This window comes from Antechinus flavipes, chromosome 1, assembly GCF_016432865.1.
Source record: "Antechinus flavipes isolate AdamAnt ecotype Samford, QLD, Australia chromosome 1, AdamAnt_v2, whole genome shotgun sequence".
Taxonomy (NCBI): domain Eukaryota; kingdom Metazoa; phylum Chordata; class Mammalia; order Dasyuromorphia; family Dasyuridae; genus Antechinus; species Antechinus flavipes.
In genome coordinates, this window is record NC_067398.1 from 83,343,445 (window position 1) to 83,367,622 (window position 24,178).

The 24,178-nt window shown below is 43.7% G+C and overlaps 2 protein-coding genes across 2 annotated transcripts in view; both read left to right on the forward strand.

Annotated features, from left to right (window-relative positions):
• Positions 1–34: 34 nt before the first annotated feature.
• Positions 35–11,410, forward strand: ZMYND10 (zinc finger MYND-type containing 10). The gene is made up of 12 exons (XM_051985862.1): positions 35–244; positions 529–637; positions 5,869–5,985; positions 6,394–6,447; positions 7,312–7,452; positions 7,642–7,730; positions 7,845–7,945; positions 8,397–8,569; positions 8,973–9,098; positions 9,292–9,413; positions 10,406–10,531; positions 10,782–11,410. The coding sequence occupies exons 1-12, from the start codon at positions 153–155 to the stop codon at positions 10,873–10,875; spliced, it is 1,344 nt and encodes a 447-aa protein (XP_051841822.1). The 5' UTR covers positions 35–152; the 3' UTR covers positions 10,876–11,410.
• Positions 11,411–12,324: 914 nt separating this feature from the next.
• Positions 12,325–24,178, forward strand: part of RASSF1 (Ras association domain family member 1) — a 40,131-nt gene continuing 28,277 nt past the window's right edge. The window contains exons 1-2 of the mRNA XM_051985886.1: positions 12,325–12,794; positions 22,504–22,610. Coding sequence (XP_051841846.1) covers positions 12,464–12,794; positions 22,504–22,610 — 438 coding nt within the window. The 5' untranslated portion in view covers positions 12,325–12,463. The remainder of the gene's footprint in view (positions 12,795–22,503; positions 22,611–24,178) is intronic.

The window sequence follows — 24,178 nt, forward strand, 5'->3', positions numbered from 1 at the left end:
CCCCAGACGCTTTTGTTTCCGTGGCAACGGCGACGCTAGTCTTTCCAACCGCTTTTCTTTTCAACTACTGAGCGCCGGCTCTCTCCCGCGAGCGCGGCCGCGTGACACCTAAATGCGGCTCCTGCTTGCCTTCATCCCACCACAGCCTGAGGATGGGGGACTTGGAAGTGCTACTGCCCGGAGAGGCCGAGGCCCTGGTGCAGGCCCTGCAGAGCTTCCCACTGTGGGAGATGGGATCCCAGGGGTGAGGGATCGGGCCCCGGGCAGGGGAGGGGCCCATCAGCATGGGCTGAGGGCAAAGAGGGCTCTGATCCAGACCGGAGAGCTTACGGGGGGCTGTGCAGCCTGTCCCCCAAACTGGCAACTTCAGACTCAGGGCAGCTGGGGGGACCACGGAGCGGGGGAAGGGTTTTCCTGTTCTAGGACTAGGACTCAGCTCCGTCCTATCCAGAAGCGGCCCTGTTAGGGCCCCTGAGATTCCTGGAAGTCTGGTCCAGTTCTCTATCCCAGTGACTCCCTTGTGGCCAGGTGGTGTCGACAGCATGAACAGCTGGAGAAATTGAATATGCAGGCCATTCTGGATGCCTCAGCCTGCCAGGGAGAGCCCATCCAGGAGCTGCTGGTCAGCCACAGCAAGGTAGGGTATGATCAGGGGAGCTGAAGACTGAAGGCCCCGTGCTAATTCCCCTCCTCCCCTCCCCCCCAACAGGATGAGATGTTTGAGTAACTCGCTTCCCCTCAGGAAGGCAGACATTGTCTACTTCCTTCCCCATCGGAGGGCTCGGGGCAAATCAGAAGGTTGGCTGGCCTCACTTGTGCGGTAGGGTCTGAAGGCCCTTCTGTCATCTCCATGCCACCAGTGCCCCTTTGGTTCTTCTTGGAGATCAATTTTGACATGAGAAATTCTTATCCCTTCCAGATAAGATCTATAACAGAAGCATCTAAGACGTATAACACATATCTAATAACACCAAAGAGAGCTCAGGCTCCTAATCCCCTGGCTCGGAAAATATTTCTCTTTTCTCTGTTCACATTCTCCCACCTCATGGGGACTCTCTTCCCCTTTCCGTCAACATACCAAACTACTAAGAATTTCTTTAGTTTTGCCTGCTGTGTCCACCTTTATGCTTCCTGCTGAGGGAAAGGGACAGTTCTTTAGTTAATCTACAGTACCCTTTGATTCCAAATCCTAAAAGCCAGTAAAGTCTCATCTAAGTCACTCTGAAACTTTGAACCAAAAGAGCTGGGTTCTAGCTCTGCCCTAAAAGAAGGAAGAGACTTAGCATTTATTAAGCATCTCCTGTGTGCCAGGTACTGTATTAAGAAATGACTGGGACCTAGTCTGACTCAAGTTCACAGTCATGACCTGGGGAGGGGAGGTACAGAAGAGAGACGAGGAAAATATTAAATAGCCACTGATGATTTCATTAAGAGTTTGACACAACAGGATTATAGGGTTATATATTGAAGTGTACAATGAGGGATAAGATGTGTCATATGGATTCTGAGAAGAGAGAAATGACTTGAAATTAGGAGACCTGTTTTCTAATACCTACTCCCAGCAATAGCTAGTTGTGAGACAAGAGGCTTCAGATTCCTTACCCATAAACTTACTTTCCTAGGCTGTTATGAGGAAAGCATTTTGTAAACTTTAAAGCACTATAAAGCCCAAGTCAGAGAAATCAAGTTCAGTTTTTAAAAATAAGAAGTTGCATTAGGCATTAAACCCTCAAAAAAATAAGAAATTAGGTTGGGATTTGACCCTTGAAAAAAAACAAATCTCCCTGAAGAAACTCTTGAGTTTGCTTTTCAATTCATCAAGTATTAAGCATCTCTTGTGTGACCAAAACTAAAACTTAATGAGCTTACATTGTACTGGAGTGACACAAGCATGAAAAGCTATGAAAATGCAAAGAAATGGGACCTCAAAGGCACAGCTCACAAATGAGATAGGGAATTTGTGATATAAAGAACAGTTTGGTTGGAATGGAGATTACATGACAGGGAGTCATTTCTAATCAGTCCAGAAAGATAATCAGTAGCATTTTACCTCTTCCTTCTGTTCTTGTTGCTCCACACAACCATTCTGTACCCCAAAACTAAGTTTCCTTTAGGGTTATCCATTTATTAACTCCCCCAAGTTGGCTTTGCCTATGGAAAGAACTACCCACTGAAAATAACCATGTAAAAAAATAATGCAATTCACTAATATTCAGAGGCACAAATTGGTTTAATTTGGAGGAACTTCTCACATCCATCAAACTTGTAAAAATGAAAAGAACTAAACTTGGTACTGGTGCACTTCTGGAGAAGAAAATGTACTCACTTGTTATGTTAGAGCATCTCATACCCTTGGACCCCTCGGTATTAGTGAAATAAATAAACCCAGAAAGTGTTAATCACAAACAAAAACCCAGCACTGTGTGTTACCAATAAAGGGGAAGGAGAGGAGCAATCTCAATGTCTAAATAAATTGTGGTACTGTGTTCAAAAGACCAAGGAATATAAAGAATTCTGGAAGGAGTTTTATGAAATGCTATAAAGCCACACACAAAAAAAAAGCAGACCCAAGAATAAGCAAAGGGTTCTGATAGAGACAGGAAATGACTAAAAAGCTATGCTATTTCATGTACTGAAATTAAATAATCATTACAAAGCAAATATACTTAAATTGATATGCAATATTTATAAACTAAAAGACTGGTTACATTAGTTAAATTGTAGAACATTAATATAATGGCATGGTCTAATGCAAGTAACAAGGACAAATTATGAGGAATACCAAGAAATAGGGAAAATTGAAAAAATTCAGGACCTGAAGAATGTTAAGACTTATGAACTAGACCGAATTGAAGGTAAACAGACAGTGGATTATCCTGGAGCCTTGAAATGACTAAAAAGTTGTCAGAGCACTAATTAATCCCTAACGGGTTGGGAATCCATCCAGCCACCTGAGAGGTTAAGGAGCCTGGATAAGATTTTGTCCCAGCACCTGATTCGAACTTTTTCTCCAACTTTCCCTTATGACTAACTCTTAGAATTTGGATCCCTTTATTCTGGAGTGTGGAGCTGGAATGGAAAAGGGAAAATGTTGGGGAAAAAACACATAGCTGCATTTTGGGATTTTTGGATACAAACCTGCTGGAGACAGAGTGTATTATTGTAATCTTAAGCATTTTTCTTAGAGGAAATCCAAAGTGACAGAAATCTATCCAGCCTCTGAAAATCTCACCCAAATCGGTTTGATTTAAAAATTTTAGCCCACTTAAACTAAATCTCCACAAAACGAAATTATAGTAAAATCATTTGGATAACAGAATTATAGTGTCAGCAAATTATCTAGAATGTTTATAACTTCAACTTTCCAGTATCCTCCTGGCTGGCCAGCCAAAGGTGACTATCAAAGTCTTCTTCCTTTTCTAAATTAGATCACTCCCCTAATTCAGTGGGGGATCTGCCAATGACTTGAGATTAAAATGTCCTTAGCACAGAGCCTGGCACCTAGGAGACACAATAAATGCTTGTTGATTTGTCCTAATGGAATGTTTATAATACAGGGTGGTCCCAAAAGTCTTGGTGCAGTTTTACTTGATTAAAAATATTAGTTAAATAAAAGTTAAAAAATTAATTATTGTTAATTCAAAAAATTTTTTAAAATTAGTTAAATTAAAAGTTAAAACCAATAAAATGAAAACTTAGATTTAACAATTTATTTTAGTATAGTTGTAAGCTAGTAAGACTGCACTAAGACTTTTGAGACAGGTTGTTTGTAGTCTAAAAAAGAAATGGGAGGAGGGGGTGCTTTGTTATACAATGCTTCTAGAGTCAACATCCTTGGCTACAATGGCTGCAAAAATAAAAATGGAAATAGGATGCTAAGGAGCAAGACCTCAGCCAAGACAAAAAAAAAAAAAAACTGAAGCTGCCTCAGTTTCCCCAACTGTAAAATGGAGAAATGATCAGTTATTGTGAAGGTCAAATGAGATAGTATGCTTTTTAAACCCTAAGATACATTTTATTCTTTCAAATAATATTTCCATAAAGAAATCTGGTAGAAGGTGAAGGGTCAACTCCTGAAGGCTGGGGGTCAGGACTAAAATGGGGAAAGCAAGACAAGGCCCTGTTTTCAGGAAGAAGGGGAAGAGATAGCTAGCATTATGGAACTCAGGAAGTGGGTGGAACCTTAGAAAATGAACCATGATTTGACCTGCTAGAGGCTGAACTGGGCCAAAGAGCAGAACCACGGTTCAAACACTCCAGCTTCTGCCTGCAATCCAGTGTCCAGGGCTATTTCTACCATGCCACATGCAAGAAGACTTAGGCCCTTGGAACACTGGGCAAATCACTGAGCAGCATTCTTTATCCATCCACAAAATAGAAATAATCATCCCTACACACTATATTAGCCCTCAGGCTATCTGTGAAGAAGATGTTTCATAAGCCTTAAAGTATGATATGAATTTGTTTTCACCCGAGAGTTCAGTTTTGGATAAGAGGCCCATCCTCTCCCCCCATTTCCCATGCCTCCTCCCAAATAAAGTCACTTTGTGTTTATTAGTCTTTTACTCATCAAAGCCTTGGATTGAATAAGATGTCCTCAGATAACCTTCCTGCTTTGGGCCCCTGGAGCTTTAGAAAAGAAGCAAAGTGATTATTATTAACCACAAAGGTAGCCCAGTAAGTGCCACAATCCACTGGAGAACTTCCATCCCAGGATCCCAGATTTTGGGGGATGGAATTCCTACTCCCCTCACATAGAACAGAACTTAATTTGTGACCTTCCACTTCCAGGGAGAAGGAAGATAAAGAATTGAAGCATGTTATTGATTGCCTTAATGGTCAAATGAATGAACTTTTTTTAGTAGTTCCCCGTAAACATTCACTAAAGAGATATGCAGTGTATCTACATAGAATCTTTGTGTGTCTACAAAATTAATTGCAATAGCATTTATCTTATATGAAGACAGCCAATTTTGGTCTATAAAATCATTTTTTTTTCACCAAGATGGAATGAAGACAATTTTTTTGTTGTTTGTCTTTCTTTAATCATTTTCTTGTACTTGGAATTGCATTGTATTAAATACTACTATAGTCAGAAGTGACCGATAAATCAGTCATCTTTACTTTGTTAGCTAAGCTCAAAAAGGAATATAATAGAAACACACATGTACAGCCCACTAATGACTGAAATTAGGGAAACTCACCATAACCATCGCCAATAACTTTATCATTTGTGCTCCAAAACTCCACATTTCCACTATAGGATAAGGGAGACAGAGACACAGACAAAGGGAGTTTATCTGGAAAAAGATGAAGGGGGTAGAAGAAGCAGAGAGCTGAGGGCCAAGTATGAATTGGGATGATGTGGTGACCAAGAAAACCAGTGCAACTTTGGGTGACAATGATAAAGAGTCCTGCCTCTATCTGAAGAATAAGGTGATCCCAGTCAGACCACCATCACGCTTTGGAGTCTACTGGACACCAGTTTAAGAAAAACATTGATAAAGTAGGAAGCAACTGGGATTGTAAAGGGCAGTGAGCTCCTGTCATAAGAGAAGATGCTGAAGGAATTGAGAGTATTTCACTATTTAGTATTTAGAGAAGACTTATGGAAAACCCAATGTTTTCTTCCAAGTATTTGGAGACTGTCATGAGATTGAGAGATTTGTTCTAATCTTCAGTGGCAAAACCAGGAACAATAGAAGTAACAAAAAGGCTATCCCAAAGTGAAATGGGCTGTGGAAGGCAACTGCTGGAGGACCACTGACTTCCCAACAAGAATAAGGACGGACTAGGGGCTGTTAGATCCCTTCCATCTGGGAAGTTGGTGATAAGGCTTGCATCTCTTGTCTCCTCCCGTACCACTAGATCCCGACTCTTATTGAGGAACTGATCTCTGTGGAGATGTGGAAGCAGAAGGTGTTTCCTGTGCTGTGCAAGCTAGAAGATTTCAAGCCCCATAACACCTTTCCTATTTACATGGTGGTGAGAGCAGCAGTAGACCCTATGCCCCCTGCTTGGCAGGCCTCTTGTGTGCCTGATCCATATGACCACCCTTCCTCCTTGCCCCAACTAGGGCTCTGGACCAAGGCTTCTTAAACTTGTTCCACTTGTGACCCCTTTTCACCTGAGAAATTGTTGTAACTCCAAGTATATAGGTATATGAAATGGGTGAACAAACTAAACATTTATCCATAATAAACCATAGTTTTGTGACTCATTCGGTTACAAGACCCCCATGGACTCACAACCTGTAGTTTAAGAAGCTTTGCTCTAGACTCTTTATCTGATAAGTCTCCAAGGGGGGGTCACCCCGTTTCATGGAGCCGGGCTGTGGACAGGAAGTGGGCCTGGGATTTCTCTCTCTAGTGTGCTCTGCTCTCTCTCACCTAGATACACCACGAAGCCTCCATCATCAACCTTCTGGAGACTGTCTTCTTCCACAAGGTGAGGCTAGTCCTCTCTCAGCAGGGAGGCCTAAGAAGTTTTTGGCTCTGGGAATAAAATGGGAGTGGATTAGAAAGCCCTGGGAGAAGGCCATTTTAACCTTGGGTTAACTGGGCAACCATGGCTGGCAGCACTTGCACTCCCACGCCCCAGGGAAGGAGAGAAGGAAGCTGGGACTGTGGCCGGTGCTTGTCCCTGCTACATGCTGTGGGGCAAGCTGATTAATCTCCCAGTGCTCGTTGTCATCCTCAAATAGAAGGACTCCCTGCATGACCCATGGACTCAGAAAACCCACTGTTAATATTATCTGGGTTCTATTGGATATTTGTTAAATATTTCTGTATTAACTTTAATCTTGTTAAGGAAGCCCTTGGAGTATCAGGGCCCTCTACTTCCACACCTCCAAAACTGTGTTGTAGAGGAAAGTTGACAAAGAAGGGACAGGGAGCTTCCTTCTCTGGGAATTCCCTGTACTCCAGTGCTTCTCCTTAAATAGTTACTTGACTGGGTCCCACTAGCTCCCGATTGTGATCCTATAGATTTTGTCCCATGACTGACCTACTTGCTGCCCTTCCCTGACCTCAGTTTCCTGTACTGGGACATTTGGGCCAAGTGGATGAAGCACAGGTCAGATCAAGGGAGGGAGAAGTGAGTAGCTCCAGAGGAAGGATGGTACGACGGGGCTGAGTCATCTAACCCTCTCCACCACAGGGCTCCTGGGCAAAGACCCACTGCCTCCCTGTTCTAGTACACTTAGAAGTCTTCATCCAGTGTCCTTCCCGGGAGAGGGTCCTGAGGTTTGCACAGGGTGCCTCTCTCTCACTTGAGATCCTTATATCCTCTCATCTTTCCTTCCTTCCCCAGGAAGTGTGTGATTCAGCTGAGGACTACATTTTGGATTTGGTTGACTATTGTCACCGAAAACTGATACTCCTGGTGGCCCAAAACAACTCTATAGGCTACCAGGTGTCTTCTGAAGGAGACTTTGAGCTTTCACCTTTGCAGGTACCTTGGGCACCCCGTTCCCCACCAGAGCTCACTTTCCAGCAGGGGCAGTGGGTTCCTCTGAGAAGCCAGTGCCCCTCTGGCCCAGGCTGGGCAGGATGAGGCTCCATGGTCAGAGAAAAGTGGCCTGTCCCATACTGAAAACCTGTTTTTCCCATGGTCCCCACCATGCCCTCCTATGCGCTCCAGGAGCTACAGAAGCAGGCCCAAACGATGGAGTTTGAGATCTCTCTGAAAGCCCTTTCTGTGCTGCGTTACATCACGGACAACGTGGAGAGGTAGTGCTGCAGCCGGTGCAGAGCCACAGAGTTGGGGGGGGGGAGCCAAGGAGAGGAGCACAGCTTTGCTCCAATCCCCACGGTTCTCCTCTCCTCACTGCCCACCCCTTGCAGCTTGTCTCTGAGCACCATAACCCGGATGCTGAGCACCCACAACCTGCCCTGCGTCTTGGTGGAGCTTCTAGAAAACAGCCCCTGGTATCACCAGGAAGAAGGTGAGTTTGTGTCCTGGCAGCTTTCTGGCACTGATGCCAGATGGGCCAGGCTCAGAGCCGAACAGGACAGTCGCAAATCCTGGCCCTGTCTCTGGGACGCCTCTGGTCAAGAACAGTGACTGTCTGAAGAATCTGTTGTGTTCCACTGACTAAAGACAGCTGCAAGGGGCCAAAAAAGTGGATGAAAATCTTCGAATTCCACAAGTATGTTTGGAAAACAAACCTTGCAGAAGCGAGTCCCAGCCCACGATCCCCCCGTCGTCCTGGAATCAAGGCAGGGAGGGTCTCAGAACTGGAGGGAAATGGACATGCAGGCTGGCCCTTTAGCTTAGAGCTGTACAAGTCCAGGGCTTTGTCCAAGATCCAAGATACCAAAAGCACAGCTTACAGAAGCCCTGTCTTGGGCCCTTCGGTTACCTCTCCCATGCCCTCTCCATTGTTTTTTCCTCAGGCCAGCTGAAGAGGTTTGAGGGGGGCAGGTGGCAAATAGTGACTGCCAGGGACTTCCAGAAGCTGACCAAGGTCGACGGTCAGGTGTGGATCGCCTTGTACAACCTGCTGCTCAGCCCAGAATGCCAGTCCAAGTATAATCTCAATGGCTTCAACAAGAACCAGCTCCTTAAGGTGAGTGTTGCTGAGAGATGTTAGAGACAAAGGGGCAGGCAGAGGGCATCCAGCCCTCCTGAGGCCCCGTTGACCCTCTCCTGGGCTTCTATTCCCTCCATTTCCCTTCTTATTGCTGCTACCACCCCTCCCCAACTGGCCATACCCCTGCCCCCCCACACCCTCTCCTGTCACTCCTGTCCACCCTCTACCCCACAGACACACACACACCCCCCACCATGGCCAGGATCTGCATGGAACTCTGCCTCGCACTAATACGTCCCTTTCCCAAGTGGAAAGAAAAACCAGATCTTGAGCTGCATGGGCCCCGGGCTTCCTCCTTTCCCTGGAGGGCAGAATCCAGGGCAACAGAGTGCATTCCACAGGTCTTCTCCAGGAGCTTCTTCTGACTCTGTTCCCCCAGCTCCGGGCCTTGCTCTCTGATGTCCTGCTGGACCAGATACCCAACTTGGTGGAGCTACAGCGCTTCCTGAGCCACCTGGCAGTCACTGAGCCCCTCTCTCCCAAGAAGGACTTGGTGATGGAGCAGGTATTAACAGAGGGAAAAGACAGGGGGCTGTCCAACCCATAATTAGAATTCTGTCACTGAGGCCAGACCCCAGGACACTCTTACTGGTGCAGCTCAGCTTGCTGTGGCCATGAGTGACTCCACTTCTGCCACTGGCCCACTCCTGGACTTGCTAGTCAAGGCCTTCTTCCATCCTGAGGCCCTTCCCCCCCAGGTCCCAGAAATCTGGAGCCGGCTGGAGAAGAAAAATGGGGGGAAATGGCACGCCATTGCAAAGTACCAACTGAAGCACATCTTCAGCCCCTCTGACCAGGATCTTCGTCTGCAAGCCAGAAGGTAGGCAGGGTAGGGGGCAGCAGATTGGGCTGCAGACAGGAGCTGCAGCCAGACCCCCTAGTCCTTAAGAAGGATGGGCCCTGGGTTTTGGGGGTCCTGGATTCCTGAATAATGCCAAAAGCACCAATTCCTTCCTCTTCTCTGCTCTGAGCCTGCATCAGGCCTTTCACTTTTCATTACTTTCTAAACCTCTGCCTGAAGTTGGGATGCCCTAATTTTCCAAGTCCCTGAGCTCTCTCTCCCCCAATCTCTTAGGGACTCCACTCATCCTGCTACTGTAACTGGCCTCTGCTCCCTCTCTTTCTTATTCTCCTTAGCATCACACATCCCAAAAGAAAAGTTTCCCAAGGAAAACTACAGGATCCATTCAGAAGAACTATCCCAGGGCAGGACAGTTAGGCATGTGCATGTAAAAGAAATTGACCCCATTCCAGGCCATAATTTAGTTGTCAGGCCCATCTGTCTAGCTAGATTTCTAGCCAGACTTGGCCCAAGATGCTTCAGGATCGTGTCTCCTATCCCAGAACAAGTCTACAGGAATGGTGATCAGGGATTCCATCTACTTGGGTTCCTCTGATTGAACTCGTTGGATTGTCCTAGAACCTCCAGTTCCCTGTCATCCAATGGGGAGGTCTCACAGTAACATGGATGGTCTGGAGATGCAACCACTTGGGCCTTCCTGACTAATCAGAGCTGCATGGAACCCCAGAGATCATTTGGTGTAGCCACAAGTTTCTGTACTTGCAGAGTCAGAGAAGGGAAGATACTTGCCTTCAGACAAAAGGAAGCAAAGGAGCAGAATCTGGATTTAAAACCATATCCTCTGGTTTAAATGCAGTGTCCTTAACTCGAGTTACTTTCCCAGGCCCCAACCAAGGCAAAAAAATGGAGATACCCAAAGATACAGGCAGGTTTGTGGAACAATCACCAGGCAAATGTGTTATCGTCGTGGTCACGCTCATCAGGCCTCCCTTTTCCTGTGTTTTTCTAAGATGGGCAGAGACTTACAAACTGGATGTGATGGAGGCACTGAATCCCGAGAAGCCCAAGTGTGCCTCCTGCAACGCCGAGGCCTCTAAGCGATGCTCTCGGTGCCAGAACGAGTGGTACTGCAAGAGGTATGCTCACCGCTCCCACCAAAACTGCTTCCTCCCCTCCCAAACACCCATCCAAGGACTCTGCAGAGCAGTAGCTGGGCTTGGGGGCAGGGAGAGTCCAGGAGCTCCCATTCAGAGGCCAGATTTCATTGGCCCAGGGATGTAAAGAGAGGCAAAAGAGTTGTCCCCCGAGGTTCAGAAACCCATTCCTTAATTAGCAGCTAAGCAGAACCTCACTGAGCCTTCAGTTGCTCCTCTTTCTCTTGAACAGGGAATGTCAGGTGAAACACTGGCAGAAGCACCGAAAAGCTTGTGATTTAATGGCCAAGGGGATGGGCAGTGTGAAGGAGGAGGTCAAAGCATAACTGCAACTGCTGCTGGTTTCCCCTTGTGGTATCCCATCGTGCCAAGCCCCCACCCACCCAAGGCCCCAGAGTGCCCCACTATGCTAGCTATGTGCCCCTCCCTCCCACCCCCACATCCATTAGCATCTGCTCAGACTGGTCCACAGGCTCCCATCTCAGGCAGCGGCCCTGCTTGCTCTTTCCCCTGCCGGGTCTGAATCCCTGGTAACCCATTCGTTGTCTGCTAGCCCCGCAGCTCCCAGCTTGGGCCTCAGCTCTCCGGACTGCCCAGAATCCATGAGACTAGAACAGAGGATGGGTCCTCTGACTCCTGGGAGCGGGCAGGACACTGCAGGCGCTTTCTTGCCCCGGGGGAGGGAGAGGGGGGATTCTAGGGGAGTGAGTGCTCATAGGCGCCGAGAGAAGGGAGGGAGGGAGGGAGGGAGGACGGTTTCTGAGACTTGCCTCCGCTTTCTGAGAGTCTGTGGCAGGAAAGTGCGGATGTGGGGTACCTTCTTCCTTTCTGTAAAGCACAGTAAATGGTTTCTTTTAAGAAGCTTCTGTCTGTCTACAGCGCTGAACCGGCCTCCCGGCCCCCCCTCTCTTCTGGCCTGCCTAGTAATGGGATGGGGACGGATTTGGAAGAGGGCTGAGGCTGCTTCCTGTAGGGCCAGGCTCTGCCTCGGAGGGAAAGGGAAGGAGGGGAAAGCCACAGCGGAGAGCCGGCGGGATGCTGCACTCGGAGGGGCCTCCTCCTGAACCCCTTTTCGGGCCAAGGCCAGCTCGGAGCACTGCCCCGTTCGGCTTCAGGGCTTCTAAGATCCAACTTCCTTCCCTTGTTGGGGGGTGAGGGACGGCACAAACATTCTCACACCACTGCCCCATCTTTCTAGGAGACGATGTGTCCGCCTGCGGCTCCTTCGCCCCAACTTGCACGTTTCGGGTCTGTGCGGCTGATCCCCTCCCCTCCAGTTGGTCCCTCCCCACACTAGTTTCCCGCCCCCGAGTCAAAGGCAGAATTCTGCCAGCCCCCCTCCTGGACTCTAGTTTCCATTGCGTAGCTTTGGCTAAGGAGATCGCGGCAAACGGAGGCTGGGCCCCTGGGGTGGGGCGGGGCCGGTTCCCGGTGGGGGCCGGGGGCCGGGGGCCGGGGACGGGCGGACTCCTGCCTCCGAAGGCGTAAGGAGTTGGAAGGGGTGGCTCCGCCCTAATCGTGCTCCTGCTGCTGCTCTAAGACCTCTGGGACCCACGGACAGGAGGAGGAGGCAGAAACCTCCGCTGCCCATCCCAGGAGGGGCAGGGCCAAGGCGAGGGAGCCCCGGGCACCGAAAGGGGCCGAGAGCCAAAGCGCTGAGCGGTCCCCGGAGCCCGAGAGGCAAAGAGCAAGACGAACTGAGAACTCCAGAGAAGAGGCAGAAGTTGGACTTAGGTTTAGGGGGAGGGGAGGGCGGGAAGGCAGTGGAGACCGAAGCAGTAACTGTCCCACCTAAAGAGCTCTGAGAGGAGGAGTGACCAAAAGAGACAGGGCTCCCCCTGGCCGGCTAGAGTCGAGGCTTTGCTGCTCCGCGGCCGGCCACGGGCGCGTCCCGGGATCCCTGGAAAGGCAGCGATGGCTGCGGAACCGGAGCTGATTGAGTTAAAGAACTTGGTCCGCTACCCCGACGGGCTGCGGGGGCAGGAGACTGGCCGGAGTCCGGGCCCTAGGAGTCCAGGCCGGCTGGAGCGCGCCAATGCGCTGCGCATCACCCCGGGCCGCGGCCCTGACGTGCTGCCCCGCGGCCGTCAAGTCCGGCTGCTGGGCGGCCACAGCGATCCCCGACTCACCGCGGGACCGGGCCGGGGCCACTGCTTCCGCCCATCGGGACCCGGCACCCACACTTGGTGCGACCTCTGTGGGGACTTCATCTGGGGCGTCATTCGCAAGGGCCTGCAATGCGTCCGTGAGTACCGGGGTCTCTAAATGCAAGGGGCGGGGGGGGGGGGGGGGTTAGAGTAGGCTAGCTAGACAGCGGAGGCTCTCCATACTCAAGGGTGTCCACACGTGGGAGCTGCTGTGAATTGGACCTTCAGGAGTAAGTGTCCTGCAGATCGGGTGCGTGACTTGAGGAATATGGGTAGGGGCGAGAACATCCAAGTGGGATCCGGGATTCTCTGGTGCACCTGTAGCTAGCAGCAAGCTCTTCCTGACCTCTAATGCTAGCCAGGTTAAAAGTAATGCTCAAACAGCGGTATAAGAGTACCTGAGGTGGGGGTTGGGGGGATCCCCGGGGCCTGTCAGGAAAGGTGTAAATCACAGCCTTAGACTCACATTTGCAAACCACCACCACCATTCCTTCAGTATGAGGATGGAGGAGGTGCTGCGACCTAGCCCCTAGCACCATCCCAGAACCAATCAGTAAGTTCTTTTAAAGACTTCGGCAGGGGCAGCTAGATGGCGCAGTGGATAAAGCACCAGCCTTGAAATCAAGGAGGACCTGAGTACAAATATGATCTCAGTCACTTAACACTTCTAGCTGTGTGACCCCGGGCGAGTCACTTAACTCCTATCGCCTCAGCAAGAAAGAAAAAAAAAAGAAAAAGAAAAGTCTTGTCTGCAGTTTTATTCATTTCATTGCAAGGCAATGTTTAACCTACTTAACTGGGCAAACCACCCAGAAACAACGCATGTGCTCATTTTCAGTGATTCTTATCTACAAATTAAAACTGGTCTGGCCCCACTTCTTTTGTCTCCCATCTCCACCCCCAATCGGGTTTGGCTACCTCTGCTTCATTTCGTTTTCTGTCTTGCCTTCCCTCTAGTAGTTCTACTCAGTAGGGTGTTACTGGGTTTGGGTACTGGTGCCCTCCACCACAAATGCCTTGTTGTGGTGTGTGGTCCTAGGGAGTTATGCCAGGTTTGGCCAATAAAGTACAAACTGTGGCCCATTCTACCAACCAGGAAAGACCGAGGGCAGCCTTGGTGATTCTTTGAGGACTAGTCTAATGAAGGACAGTGACCGTCTTCACAGCAAAATAGGACTAAGTGGTTTGATTTGGGGTTGGGTACTTTTTTTTGTTGAGTTTTGTTTGGGAATTGGTTTTGTGTGTTGCTTCAGTGACTCAGAATAGCTGGGGGCTGTGGGAGGGGGAGAGGGAGAAAGAACGATCCTATGGAATCCCTTTCCAGAACTTCTTCAATGATAGAAAAGATCTGAAAGAAGGTGCCAGGAGTCACACAGTTCTGGGATGGTCAACAGACATAAATTTAACTGTTGGTTTTTAAAATTCCATCTTTGCCCAATGAATGAGAAGCTGACATATTCTTGGAGAGTGGGAACCACCTCGATGTTGATACTCTAGCTATTTTGAGGACTCACAGATTCTACTCTGAGATGCAAATAGAGGGAGTTGATTTTATTTTGTTTCCAGAACATCACCTAATGTTATTAGATGTTAATGTATTATTTGTTCCATCTAATGTAACATTTGGATCATCTTATCTTACAAGTGCTCAGATTGAGCTTAAGCCAGCAAAACATCATATAATCATTTGAAATTCAGCCAACATTTAGTTCATTGAACACCCACTGTGTGCCATGCAGTATGACAGGTGCTAGAGATGCAAAGAAAAAATACTAATCCCCAAACATAAATTATATGAGGGCAGGGGGGAATATGCCCACAATCAAGTAGATAACAATATATATAAAGCAAGCACAAATTAATTGGGGAGTAGGAACTGGCAGCTGAGGGAACTAATGGACAAGAGCTAGATTTGGAGTCGGGAAGACTCCAATTTAAATCCTGCCCCATACACTTATTAGCTATGTTGTTATTCAGTCGCTTTCATTCTTTGTGATGTCATTTGGAGTTTTCCTGGCAAAGATCCTGGAATGGTTTGCCATGTCCTTCTCCAATTCAGTTTAAAAATCAGGAAACTAAGACAAACAGGGTTAAGTGACTTCCCCAAATTCATACAGCTGGTCTTTGAAACAACATCTGAACGCAGGAAGATGAGTCTTCCTGATTCCACATCTAGTGCTCTACGCACTATGGTGCCACTGAGTTATTCTATTCTCTGTGACCTTTAAAATTAAGTTGGACTCAATGGTCCCAAAGGTCTCTTCCAGCTCAATCTAAGCTCTCTTGAACTAAGGGATCAACATAAGACTCCTAAGAAGTGTCACTTGAGCTGGTAGAAGTAAAGATCTGCATTCCGAGTCAAAGGGGACAAACAGCCTGTGCAGAAGCCAAGACTGGATACACAATGATGTGACAGCCAGGATCCTACCTTTAAGCTAGATGGTGATGATTTACAGTTTATCCTGGAGGCAGTAAGGAGATCCCCTATAGTTTTTGGGTGTTAGACTCATGATTGAGGCCTCTGGTTGGTTGCTATGAGGAGAATGAATTGGGGAGAGAAAGGAGATGTTATGTAGAGATCTCAGACAGGATACTGCCAGAGATGTGGCTGAAATTGATGAGACCTTGAGCAATGAAGGTCACATGTCTAAATCTATACCAAAAAAAGAATAGAGAAATGATAGGAAGAACTTGACAACCCAGTTGTACAAAGTAAGTCAACACTCATCCCTTGGTGACTTCATTATGAATGTAAAGAGGATGACGATCGTGCTAGATAATATGGTTCTGTGATAGAAAATGTCATCCACACCCAGAGAAAGAACCAGTGAGTCTGAATGCAGATCAAAACATATTATTTTCACTTTTTCTTGTTTTTTTTCTTTCTCATGGTTTTCCCCTTTTGTTCTGATTCTTCCACTACAACATGACTAATGTGGAAATATGGTTAATATGATGGCACAGGTATAACCTATATAAGATTGCTTGCTGTCTTGGGTAGTGGGGAGAAGAGGAAGGGAGGGAGAGAAAATTGGAAATCAAAATCTTAAATGTTGAAAAATAAAAATAATTTAATTTTTAAAAAATAGGGTTCTGAATCAAGAAATTAACATGAAGAAAAATGTGTGTACTACTCTGCATATCATAAATAATTTCTTCCTAAAAAGAAAGAAGGTGCTAGGCACAGTGAATACCAAAGATATAATCGAGAGAGAGAGAGAGAGAGAGAGAGAGAGAGAGAGAAAATAAAAACTATCTCACCAAGCAGGAAATGACTGGTTGTTACAAACTATCCGTCTCAAAATCTGCTGTCAGTTATGTGTGAACAGAACATCATATACCCAGCACAAAAGACAAAGTAAATACTAAAATAGAAAAAGAAAAGTGAAAAAAGTCTGAGCAATTAGAGTAGTCTCAATTCAACCTGTTTAAACAGCCTGTTGATCCTGGAAAACAGGAAATGGACAAAAGTAAAGACATTGACAATGGACATTTCTTAACGAAATCTGATGTAAAATGAGGAGGCAGAAATTGCTATGGGCACACTTAATTTATTTGCAGGTAAAGTACAATATTTATTTAAAGTGGAAACTCATTTATTTAACATTACAGAGGAGGCAGATAGACTTTGAGCAATCACTTCCCAAAATAGTGGAATGCAGCTGAGAAAATGGGATAAAATTGGGTTAATATCCATTACAAATCTCCTCAGTCGAATGTAAATTTTATTGAGAAGAGGGACTATTTCATTCTTTCTTTGTAAACACTTCTCTCTCCAACTTGGATGACTTGAATTGACAGTTACAATTAAAACCCAACTGTGTGATTAGCTGTGTATCTTTGGGGAATCGGGGATAGGAGGAGAGGGGAAAGGTGTTAAAATACCAAATAGGGAATCTTTGGCAGTAGTCCAGATTGAAAGCTGATGAGGTCCTGAATTCAAGGACCAAACACAATAAGAAATCATGATGATGCACACTCCCACCTCCAGAGAGATAGGAATGATGGATTCACAGCAAAGATTTAAATTTTCTGGATGTGGCCAATGTGGGACTTTGCTTAACTATGTGGATTTGTAATAGCTTTTATTTTTCTTGCTTTTTTAGTGGGTAATTGGGGAGGTAAAGAATGCTGACCTGAAAATGTGATGGAATTCAATTTAAAAGAAAGTATTAATTTAATAAACACTAATATTTTAAAATGATGAATGGAAAAAATGAAAAATGCTGAAGAAGACATAATTATAAATGCACTTAGGATTGCTTTTTCAAGATATCTCAAAGAGGGAAGATTTCAAAAAGATCAAAAAGATTAAATGATTTTCTCCTTATCTTCCCCCTTCCCCAAAAAAGAGATCAAAATGCCATCAGCAACTAGTGAGCAAGATGCATACTTTCTTCTTATACTATTTTTATTAAAAAGTGGTGTATTAGCAGTAATGAATTGAACCAGCTACACCCAGTGAAAGAACTACGGGAGATAACTATGAACCACTACATAGAATTCCCAATCCCTCTATTTTTGTCTGCCTGCCTTTTTAATTTCCTTCACAGGCTAATAGTACACTATTTCAAAGTCCGACTCTTTTTGTACAGCAAAATAACTGTTTGGATATGTATACTTATATTGTATTTAATTTATACTTTAACATATTTAACATGTATTGGTCAACCTGCCATGGGGGGAGGGGATGGGGGTGAAGTGGAAAAGCACACTCTTAAAACCTCATTATTTTGGCTGCCCTGTTTTTCTCTTGCCTGGGCACTCCAGGGGAAGGAGGGGAAAAATCGGGACAAAAGGTTTGGCAATTGTCAGTGCTGTAAAATTACCCATGCATATAATCTGTAAATAAAAAGCTATAATTTTAAAAAGTGGCCTATTCTTGGATTGCCAGTGTCATAAAGAAAACATGAAACACAGACAGGCAGGCTTTTGTAGGTAAGTGATTTTCTATAGAATATTATAGTTGTATGAGGTTTTTGGTCATACAACTGGCTTAAGAGGCTTTAAATTCCTACAGTTTCTATATGGGTGGATTTTTTTTATTAAACTTTTTTATTTTCAAAAAATACACATAAATAACTTTTAACATCAATCCTTGCAAAATCTTGTGCTCCCATTTTCCTTCCCTTCCCCTAGATGGCAAGTAATCCAGTATATGTTAAACATGGTAAAAAATATATGTGAAATCCAATATGTGCATACATATTTATAAAATTATCTTGGTGCACAAGAAAAATCAGATCAAAAAGGGAAAAAAGTGAGAAAGAAAATAAAATGTGAGCAAACAACAAAAAGTGAAAATGCTGTGTTGTGAACCACACTCTGTTCCCATAGTCCTCTCTCTGGATGTAGATGACTTTCATCATCACAAGATCATAGGAACCGGTCTGAATCATCTTTGTTTGTTTGGTTTTTTAAATGCAATATGAAAGGGTCTAGTGAAAGGTGTCTCCTGTGTGTGTGTCGGGGGGGGGGGGTGTATGATAAATAGGACTGTGACATTAATAATGCTCAGTTTCCTACTACATAGCGTCCTGAAGGGTTGATACATAACTTAAGATATGTGTCAGTGTTATGAAAGATGTTATGTGTGGGATCTAAAAGAAGAAATTTTCTGTTTATGTACATGTTCTCCAAATTGTTCATCTGTCATGTTTGTGGCAGCCCTGTTTATAGTGACTAGAAGCTGGAAAATGAATGGATGCCCATCAATTGGAGAATGGTTGGGTAAATTGTGGTATATGAACATTATGTAATATTATTGTTCTGTAAGAAATGACCAGCAGGATGAATACAGAGAGGACTGGCAAGACTTACATGAACTGATGCTGAGTGAAATGAGCAGAACCAGGAGATCATTATACACTTCAACAACGATACTGTTTGAGGATATGTTCTGATGGAAGTGGATCTCCTCGATAAAGAGAGCTAATTCAATTTCAATTGATCAAGGATGGACAGAAGCAGCTACACCCAAAGAAGAAACATTGGGAAATGAACATACACTGCTTGCATTTTTGTTTTTCTTGCCGGGTTATTTATACCTTCTGAATTCAATTCTCCCTGTGCAACAAGAGAACTGTTCGGTTCTGCACACATATATTGTATCTAGGATATACTGGAACCTATTTAACATGTAAAGGACTGCTTGCCATCTGGGGGAGGGGGTGGAGGGAGGGAGGGGAAAAATCGGAACAGAAGTGAGTGCAAGGGATAATGTAAAAAATTACCCTGGCATGGGTTCTGTCAATAAAAAGTTATTTAAAAAAACAAATTTATTTGTCTATGATATTGGCCATGCTGAAAACAATTTTTTAAAAAGCTGCTTCTGTGAAGTCTATAATAAGATAAAAGAGGTCTCACTAACTGTGAGCACTTAGACCCAAAGCACTTGGATAAACACATTGTCCAGACTATGACATTATCTGCAATCATTTATTAAAGGGAAAAAGAAAAAAAAAGATTTTTAAAAATTCTACTGTATCTTAGACATTACACTAAGTGCTGAAAATACAAAGACAAAAATGAAACCATCCCTGGCCTCAAGGAGATTACATTCTATAATCTTACCATCACCTTTTTATGGCTGACATTCACATAGCATTTTAAAGCCTGCACAGTTCTTTTTGAATATGATCAAATTTGATTTCCTGGGAGGTGGGTTAGTACAGGTATTGTTTTTCTCATTGTACAGATATGGAAACTTAGACACAAGTTAAGCATCTGAGTGTCCATGGTCATATGGCCTTAAGTGGCAAAGTTGGAGTGTGAACTCAAGTCTTTTTTAAAATCATATTTTATTTTTCCAAACACATGTAAAGATAAGTTTTTAACAATCACCTTTATAAAACCTTATGTTCCAAATTTTTCTCCCTTTCCCCTTCCCAATACGGCAAGCAATCCAGTATAGATTAAACATGCAATTTTTCTAAACATTTCTATATTTGTAATGTTGTGCAAGAAAAATCAAATCAAAAGGGAAAAAACAAGAAAAAAATCAAACAAAACAAGAAGGGTGAAAATACTATGCTTTGATCCACATTCAGTGTCTCCATAGATACAAATGGCACTGTCTATCACAAGTCTATTGGAATTGTCTTGAATCACCTCATTGTTGAAAAGAGCCATGTTTCTCACAACTGATTATCACATAATCTTGTAGTTTCTGTGCACAATGTTTTCTTGGTTCTGCTCACTTTACTTAGAATCAGTTCATGTAAGTCTTTCCAGGATTTTCTGAAATCAGCCTGCCCATCATCTCTTACAAAACAATAATATTCCATAACATTCATATACCATAACTTAGCCATTCCCCAACTGATGAGCATCCACTCAATTTCCAGTTCCTTGCCAGTACAAAAATAAAAAATGTTTATACATTTTTTGCACATATGGGTCCTTTTACCCTTTTTTGTGATCTTTATGGGATACAGACCCAGTAGAGACACTGCTAGATCAAAGGCAAAGGGTATGCACAGTTTTATAGTTCTTTGGGCGTAGCTCTAAATTGCTCTCCAGAATGGTTGGATCAATTCACAACTCCACCAACAAGGCCTTAATTCCAGTTTTCCCATATCCTCTCCCAGCATTTATCATTATCTTTTCCTGTCATTTTAGCTGATCTGTGAAATATGAAATAGTACCTCAGAGTTGTCTTAACTTGCATTTCTCTAATCAATAATGCTCTAGAGCATTTTTTCATGTGACTAGAAGTGATTTTGAATTTCTTCATCTGAAAATTGTTTGTTCATATCCTTGATCAGCCTGAGGAATGGCTTATATTCTTATAAATTTGGAACTCAGGTTTTCTTGACTCCAAATCCAACTCTATGCATTTTCAGCAGCCTTTCTCAAACTTTTTGGTCTCAGAACCTCTTTACTTCTCAAAAATTAATGATTCTTCCCTCACTTCTGGCCAAGAGCTTCAGTTGAATGGGTTACATCTATTGTTCTTTACCATATTAGGAATTGAAATGGCTTTGTATTATAATGAAAGTAGTTTTAACCTCTGGACTCCCTCAAAGAGGTCTCAGGCATTCCCAGAAGTTCCCAGACCATAGAGGTGCTATTTCATGATGCTTGCAGATACCTCTGACTGGCAGGAAGTTTTTGTAATAAGTCTGTCTGTCTCTCTAGTTAGATCTTGGACAGATGCTGCTGGTATGTTTTTGGCAGATGCTCAAGTTAAATTGAGCAAGAGCATTCATTTAGTTTGATCACACTGGGGAAATGTTGCATTATTTGGGTAACAGCAAACTTATCTTTTGAACCTGATATATCTTCAGTATTTTCCTGATGATGAGTGAAACCTGAAACATCATAATCCCTAAAATATCATACTGAGCAGTACATTGATAGCAATATCTTGGGTATAATAAGTGGCCATTTAGATATAAAAAGAGATGGACTAGTTTTGAAACAAGAATGTGGATTAATAGTGGTACAATCCTTGGTACCGCTGAGATTCTAATAGTTCCAGAGGAAGATTTCCAATCCATTGAGTAGATCCTCTTATCTATTTTGGGAGTTGGGAGGAGACTAGAATCACAGGGAAAGATGAGCCTTTATCAACGCAGAAAGTTACATACAGGGGCCAGATCAAAGTATCAAAGTATACATTATCCTCACAAAATATACTAGACAGTATTAAGATATATGAATATGTATATGTATGTGTGTGTATATATATAATATATATACATATATAGTATGTATATAATTTTGTGTGCAACAGTATATTATGTATAAATGTAACATGTGTCAGAATCTCGGGATGTACTTATATACAATGTTATGGTTTTATTCAGTTGTTTCTGTCATTACCAACTATGTGACCCTATTTGGGGTTTTCTTGTCAAAGACAGTTTGCCATTTCCTTTTCTAGCTCATTTTATAGATGAGGAAACTGAGGCAGACAGGATTAAGTGACTTGCCCAGGGTCACTTTGGTAAGTGTCTGAGGCTAGATTTGAACTCGAGATGAATTTTCCCAACCCAACACTCCTGTTTGTATAATATGTTCATGCAAAATATGATCCTGTAACAATGATGTGCAAATTTCTGAGTTTCCTATGAAGTTTAAAGTTTGAATGTATCAATGAAGTTTCAAAGTAGATTTAATTTGTTAAAAAAAATTAGCATAGTTGAGGACTGTGAGTAAAGACATATATCTGTGCATGAAGGCACTAATATAACTAACATGTAGCTTATGAAAATTTCCATGTACCTTGGTGGCTTATGAATGTATCAGGGTGCCCGTGTATCAGTTTTTATCAGTATGAATGTATCAATATATTTCCAAGTTAGCTTATGACAAAGCATAATATACATCAGTGGTGTGTGAATGTCTCTTACTGGGATACAACTTCCTTGTGTGTGTATCTTTATATGTGTAAATGTATCAGTAGCCTTTCCCTACCCTGCAGTGTTAAAGTTTTACTATGGCATGTGAATGTATTAATATATAGCTAAATCCACATAGCAACCTTCTTTCTCTGCCTTAGTTAAAGTGTAACCCCGTTAGGAGAGTACAGAAGGGGGTGGGGAGGCTGGGAAGGGCTGGAGGGGCGGCTGGACGCTGGAGACTTCGATCCCCACAAGATGAGGACATTGCTCCCCAGTACATTGTGGGCCCCATTTTAGGCAGCTTTTTTCCTTTCAGCACCCTTTTGTGGGAGGATGTGCTCTTCCCAGGAAGTCCACCAGGGGGACCTAAAGAGCCATGTGAAAATTACTGGTCTGGGACAATGGGTTTAGGGAGATGAAAAACAAATGGAAATTCACTATTTTTCCCTCTTCTCCCCAGATTGCAAGTTTACTTGCCATTACCGATGCCGGGCCCTGATCCGTTTAGACTGTTTTGGTCCCCGAGAACTGAGCTTGGAGCCTACCTTGGAAAGAGACACCAATGTGGTATGGCTATTCTGGTGGTCTGTGTCATTGGGCGGTAGGACTGCTGGATAGATGGGGCTGGGAAGGTTGAAGAGCAGTGAGAAATGCCTTCTTCTTGGGAGTCGATGGGAAAAGCAATGCATTTGTTATCAGAAGCCTTGATTTTGAATACCATTTTGGGGAAAAAATCGCTTAACTTTCTGGCCTCATGTTGCAGTTTAATTGTTAGATAATAGAGAAAACTCTCTTAAGTTCTAAAATCTATGATCATTATGAAATGGAAACCTGGAAAATGGGACTTTCTTTAAATCACACAAGCCAAAGATAGAACCAGGACAAGAACTAAGTTCTACTAGCTTCCAATCCAATATTCTCTCTCCTGAGAAGCTGGTCTTGGAAATGTAGTCTACAACAGGGCTTCTTAAACTTTTTGCCCTGAGAAATTTTCATGTAACCCTAGATTACATATATAGGTATATAAAATGGGTATACAAACCAAATATTTACTGATAATAAATCATAGTTTCACAGCTATTACATTCAGTTACTCAACTGAAGTTGAGTTCCTCATATGGGGTTGCAACCCAGTTGTACAACACTCAGGGAAGGATAGTTAGCTTGGACATGAGCTATGATGCACGTTCCTCTACCCCAATCCATATATCCTTAGTACCAAGGCATGATCTAGTCATCCTGCCTTTGCTCGAAGGGAACCCTTTATCTTCTGGAGTAGAACATTATATTTTGGGATAGATAACTCTTTTTTTGGGGGGGGTAACAAGCTTTTCCTCATTTCAAGCCCAAGTTCAATGTCTATTTGATCCTTGTTGTGCCTTTTGGAGCCAAGCAAATTAATTTTCTCATACAAAAGCCCTTCACATATTTGAAGACAGCTTTTGCACAGTACTGAAGTGTTCTCTTCTTCAAACTAAACATGTCCATTTCTTTCCATTTCTGTCTATGATCTTAATGTTTTTTCCTAAGTGGTCACCCATGTCTCTAACTTATTAATGTCTTTTCTCAAATATTGTGCCCAGAATTAAATGTAGCATTTCAAATATGATCTGGCCAGGAATACATAGAGACAGACTATCACCTGTAGCCCTAGATATGCTTCCCCTCTTAATAAGGACTATCGACTTTTTTATTGATATTTTATTTTGATACCACATTCATTTCCATATATATATGCCTATTTTCCTCCTTACCCATCAAACTCTCCCCCTGTGACAAATATTTAAAAAGAAAAAACAGTTCAGGAAAAAAAACAACCAATATGCTGTGTCTGGCAACATATTCAACATTTTATACCCCATCTTCTATCTCTCCAGTAAAGGAAAGGGAGGTATATTTGCTCATTTCTTCTTCACAACCAAGCTTACCAGTTTATTTTTATTGTTGTCTCCATTTACCTAGTTTCAGTTGTATGTTTTTCCCCCTTGGTTCTGCATATTACTTCCTGTATTCATTCATATAAGTCTCCCCATAATTCTCAGAATTCTTAATATTGTTTTGTATAGCACAGTAATATTCCATTGCATGTATGTTACCTATTATGTTCCCAATTAGTGATAATAATTGATGACACC